Below are 6,000 nucleotides of genomic sequence, written 5' to 3' on the forward strand. Positions count from 1 at the left end.
TTAACGGTTTTGTGTTTTCTGTGTTCTTGTTCTCAGCCTGTCTTGTGTTTTTTCCTTTTTTTTTTTTTTTTAATTCTTTATTTTTATCGTACAAGTGTGTACAGACAAGCTTCATATGCCACAACAGCACTATCAAGCATAGTGTGATAAACATAGAATATCAGTAACATAGCATTAGTAGGGATTGCACATTTTTTTTGTATGATAACAAACAAATAACAATAGTAGAGTGATATTTGTCAGTAGTTGAGGGATTCACCGTGGCTTAGTTTTTAGGTTATCTGAACTTACGTATGAGTGAGTGACCAAACATATATGGTCTAGCTTAAAATGTATTAGCAAGTTATGGGAATGCCTCATTACATTAGGGTTAAGTTTGGTGACGCTTTTCATTCGTTAAAGTGGGTGTCAGAGCCCTAAAGTTTGCTAGTGTGGCATTCTTGATTGTGTGCCTCGCTTGGTATAATGCGTGAAACATGCTGTGTGGGCTGGAGGCAGTGTGTCTGGCTAAGCACAGTTGGAGTTTATGCTAGGGCAGGTAATAATGAGCTTAGATCATTGTCTCTGGGTTTCGGCCTAGTTACATGAGTCCGCCAGGTTAAGCAGGATTTGTGTGGTCAACTGTACCTGCGTCGGCTCCAAAGTTGGTCAGCAGGTAGTTCCCCTGCGGCTCTCGCCGCTGTGCGTTCGCTTGGTAGGTGCTGCTTGTGCCCTGGAGCTGCAGTTTAGTCGTCCTGCGCTGTGCGTTGCGTATGACGGTGGTTATGGTGTCGTAGGTCCGGTCTGGTAGGGTGGGCCCTTTCTAACTGGATGCAGGGTGGGTGGCTTGTTGTTTGGTCCATCTGGCCTATTTTGTCGGGGGTTGGCAGCTGTAGGGTCTGGTGACCCCTGTGGGTCTGCTGTATAAGGGCAGGTCCCGTTTTGTGTATGTATCTTTTCACCTTATTGTTTGCCCACAGCCTGTACCTTGATCTGGCCAGCATAGTCCGCCAGTATAAGCCTGGGATAGGCTGTCATGGTGGTCTGATGGTGCTTGGTAATTTCCCCTTCAGTCAGCTCGTTAATTTCGGCGCACGACGGCCATTTTGTGGATTATTGCCCGCTGGATATTCCTTGCCAGGGCGGGTGTTGAGGCCCAGGCCGACACTCTGCTTGATGCCCTTGTAGACCGGGATGACCCCCCCGGTCCAGAGGGGGGGGAAAGCGAGACTCCGGCCGGAGAGCGTCTGTCTCATCCCGGCTCAAGTTCCATCCAGCTCCGGACCCCGCGCGGGTTACGGTCGGCGCCGGACAAGGTTCAGACGTTATTTCCGCTCGCTCCTGTTACTGGGGGTCTGTGTGGTCCCGGTGTGGGTTGTTTGTCACGGGTGGCCTCCAATTTGCGCCACCCGTCAGGCCCTGGAGCGGGAGCTCAGACACAACACGTCTGATCCCGTCGGCGGTCAGGCCCCGCCGTCCGGGTTTTTTTCCTTTTTATACGTTAAATCCGGCCGTTCTAAGGCCCGGTAATACTTCTTAGGATTTTCTTTATTTTTTACTTAGTTTTCAGTGTTGGGCATATTAGTATATCCTGACAGTAATGCTCACTGTTTCTCATAGAGAAACATTGTGTTTAATGCTTTGGTATGAGAAGCATTTGATTGACAGGTTGCCACGCGTGCACTATAGGTCAATAATGCCTCTTTAAGAGAAGCATTTGATTGGACCTATATCATCACCCTTGATGCCATAGAGGGTAGAGCGGGATGCTGTGAGGGGGCTGTTGTCAGCGCTGGGACAAAGGTCAGTAAATTATTTGTTTTATAACATGTTTTAATTTAAAGAGGTTGCAATATATATGAATTGTCAAATTGACACAATTACTAAAAATAAAGTTTATTTACAGAATACAATGTTTCATCCTCTCTTATTAACCACAAGGATGACTTTCCCCTTTAATTCCCACAAACACCATTACAATAACAATACAAAATAGAGAAGGAATGGCTGGGGTAGGTCCTTCTTTACCTTCGAGCAGTCACAGAGGTGCACCCACATTAGGGACTTATATAATCAGCATTTTCACGCCATTTTACCATGCAACTCCTTCCTCAAATACTAAACCATTCCCAGTCCTCCAGTAATAGGCTTGTTGTCATGTCTGATGATAGCTGGCTTACAACAGTCTCCAGTCTCTTAATCAGGAAATATTTACTGTTCACAACTCACACCATGTGTGTCCAATTCATTTTGCTGATAGACACATCCCTGCTGTAGCCCAAATATGAACGGAGGAGAGAGAGAGGAGATCTGGAGGTGTGTCCATCCCAGCACGTCCTGCACAGTTACTGCAGGAGCTGGTTAAGGACAAACTGTACATTTCACACAGCTACATACTAGGTCCTATAGTGGTACTCAAAGAACAGTTTGTAATAAAAATGGAGACTCGGAGTACAATTTCATTCAATAGTTTCCATGTTCTTCTTTCCCTCACTCAGTTGCTTTATGGAAAGATTTGGGTATTGAGCTTTTTTGCAATGTACTATTATCAGGGGTTCTCAACCTTGTCCTCAAGGACCCCCTACCAGTCCAGGGTTTAGGGATTACCTAGAAGAAAAAAAAAAACACCTTGGAGTCTAAGGTGTTTTTCCCCCCCTTTTTCTAAACACCTTAGACACAACTAGGTAATCCCCAAATCCTGGACTGGTAGGGGGTCCTGAGGACTGGGTTGAGAACCCCTGTTAGCTGATTGAAGACTAAGAATGGCTGAAAGGCTTCAGTTTCTTATTTGAGGAACAGGGCAGCAATAGAAGGAATATTAAAGGTGTGTAAAGATTCTGTGTGTGCTCTGCATACAGGGTCCATTTAAACTTTGCCTACACTTACATGTGTTTTCTCTCTGTAAGTTCACACACCTTGCTTTCTACATTCATACAGAATGCAAAGATATCACAAATACTTGTTAACTATTTTCTCCGCAGACCAAGAACAAGACCATTAGTTGGGAATTGTCTGTATTTACGTGTGAAACAATGAACGCCACAGAACGCGAATGTCTGGAGCTACAGCTTCTGGAGATGGAAATGCTTTTCTCAATGTTCCCCAACAAAGAGGATATTGTTCTGGAAGATACCAGTTCTGTTTTACGTGTACAGAGGTATTTAGAGGGGATTTGTGAGTCACTTCCACCACGCCTTGATTTCTCACTATATCTCAAAACTGAGGCTTCACCAGTAAGTATTATTATTACTTATTATCCTTTTATTTATTTTATATCTATTTTATATCTCTACAGGACGGGGTTTTTTTTTGTTTCTGATTTGTCATTAACTAAATATTATTAATATTTTTTTTGCAATTCTTCATGTTCTATTATACCAATTCAAGGAAGATATTTCTGTTTTCCTCTATTTCCCGTGAAATGCATTCATATAGCAGCTATTGAAGCTGTATTCTTCATGGTATGCAGTATGATGTTAAAGGAGCGTGATGTTTGGCTGCACATGCCAACTTTAAAACCATTGCTTCTATATGAGCTTTTACTCAATAAAATTTATTTAACTTCATTTTATTGAGCAGTGGGGGTGGACAGAACGGAGCCTATAGTCCCAAAATAGCGATTGTTATCTGTGATCTGTTTCCTTAGAACACAGGACCTTCTAGATTTTAATGAAAGGGTCACAATAACCATTACAGTTCGGTGTTGTGTCTGTGGGTGCTGTCACAGGTTTTTGGTAAACAATTTGGAAGTGGTGCCCCAGAAACTACAGCTAGAGCCTTTGTAATGTGTGCCTTAATATGACACCTGTTCTGATATTTGGTCATTATAAAATAACCACGTTCAAAAGTTAAGCAACTCCTCTTACACCATTTAAAACTGTTGTCATTTTGCCACCTAGACTCAGACATACAGACTTTTAATATTCTCAATACATCTTTTTCAGATTAAGTTACAGATGCACGTGTCACTTCCTCATAACTACCCCAAAGCTGAACCCCAGCTATTTGTGAGATACAGTGCACTGGACAGACAGCAACAAAACATTCTGAACAAATGCTTGGAATCCTATATCATGTCACTTGATCGAGGAGAGCTCTGCATCACTAATGCTGCGCAGTGGTTGCAAGACAACATCTCCTCTTATGTGCAGAGCGCAAAGCCCAGTGAGGAAGCTGAGTCGCATGTGGATGAGATTACAGACACCTTCCACAGAATGTGGATTTACAGCCACCACATATATCGCCAAGAGTTAAGAAAAAAGATCTTAGACTGCGCTAAGCATCTAAACTTAACTGGATTTTGCTTGACCGGGAAGCCTGGGGTGATATGTATTGAAGGACTTAAAGGTCAATGCGAAGAGTTCTGGCGTGACATACGGTACCCAAACTGGAAACATATCTCATGCAAACACACGGACAGTAAACAAGTAACTGGCAACCTTGATGCCGTAAGACTGTTTAACTCATTTGAGGAGTTACAGTTTGCCGCACATGGGGATTACGGGCTCCGCAATGACTACCATATGGACTTGGGACAGTTTTTTGAATACCTCAAACAACATAAGAGTGAACATATATTTCAGATTCTATTTGGCATTGAGGGCAAATCTTGATGTATTTACCAACAGAGATAAATGGTTGGAATGAGTGAGTTTTTTGTGTATTTTTTTTTTATCAATATTGCTCCATTGAATCCTGTGAGCTGCAGAGATGTATACCTATATATAGATGTAGATTTAGATATCACATGCCGCAACATGTTCTGGTCTCTCCATGCCCATTATTAGTGGAGGTTATGCTCACAGATCCCGATAATGATATTGCAGTAAAGGAACTGAGGTAACAAAAAACAGCACAAATGGGTCAAAAGATAATGCCTGGAAATGTAACTCGCACCAATATCAGGCAGACTGAAACGTGTGTATGGTGTTGCTGTCCCAGGGAATGTTAACCTTAGACCTGCCATTAAAAATACGTAATCATGACATATGCATATAATAAACCCATTCTACCTCCTGTCTTGTGGCTGGCATTCTACTAAGCACCAACACCACTAATCCTAAGGACAACTGATGTCACCTCAACACAATTTTTTTAATGTAATAATCTTTTCATCAAGTTTTGAAAGGAAATAGATTCTGTGTTAATTGAAGGATATGTAAGAAAAAAAATCTCATCCCTATCGTAATTCTATGACAGGATCCTTCAGCCATATACATACACCTTGGGTCTATAGTTGTCCTTGCTTCACTCCCTGCACAGTGCAGTGAAAGCATCAGGCCAACTAACTGTCAGCAATACAAACTTACAAATTAAGCCCTGCTCTCAAATTCCCACTACTCCTAGGCGGCTATGAGTATAGTAAATATCAGCCCCAATACATACAATAAAAACCAAGGGAAAAAGTTACTTGCACAGTATTCCAATTCCCTATGCACATTTAAATAACTGGAGGATTTTTAGCATACTTCAATGGCCATTAAAGTGTAAGCTCACTTGCCACGTCAAGGCAAAACCTCTTTGGTGAGTCCTACACTAACAATTCACCTTGCTGTTTCAGCCGAAAGGCAACATCTCCAATGAGACAGAGGGGTATTTAAAAAAAATGTTTATACCCTTACTTATTTATTAACCTTTAATAGGTATCACATGGGGAGGTCGGCAGCACTGTAACATGGCTGTGTCTTACAAAATTGAGCCCTTCACTCAAACTCCCACTACTCCTGGATGTCAGCAATTACTTTAGTACACATCAGCCCCAATACATACAATTATAATCAAAGAAAAAAGACACTTGCACACTATCCTTAATTCCTGTGCACATTTATATAACTGGAAGATTTTTAGGATCACTTTAAAAGCTATTAAACACATTTGTGTACACACTAGAGCTGGTGTAGGCTCTAAAAATGGTAAGTGGGAATGTAATTACATATTTCATTGTACTTTTCCTGCCTGATATACTATACCATTGTGTTTCCTTTTATTTTTGTCTTTCACATACATCTGAGAGGAACCAAA

The 6,000-nt window shown here is 41.8% G+C and overlaps 1 protein-coding gene across 1 annotated transcript in view; it reads left to right on the plus strand.

Annotated features, from left to right (window-relative positions):
• The window catches only part of RWDD2A (RWD domain containing 2A), a 36,751-nt gene extending 31,185 nt beyond the window's left edge, over nucleotides 1-5,566 (plus strand). Inside the window, exons 2-3 of the mRNA XM_063441144.1 lie at nucleotides 2,961-3,212; nucleotides 3,924-5,566. Coding sequence (XP_063297214.1) covers nucleotides 3,012-3,212; nucleotides 3,924-4,592 — 870 coding nt within the window. The 5' untranslated portion in view covers nucleotides 2,961-3,011 and the 3' untranslated portion in view covers nucleotides 4,593-5,566. The remainder of the gene's footprint in view (nucleotides 1-2,960; nucleotides 3,213-3,923) is intronic.
• The last annotated feature ends 434 nt before the right edge of the window (nucleotides 5,567-6,000 follow it).

This window comes from Pelobates fuscus, chromosome 2 (genome assembly GCF_036172605.1).
Source record: "Pelobates fuscus isolate aPelFus1 chromosome 2, aPelFus1.pri, whole genome shotgun sequence".
Lineage (NCBI taxonomy): Eukaryota > Metazoa > Chordata > Amphibia > Anura > Pelobatidae > Pelobates > Pelobates fuscus.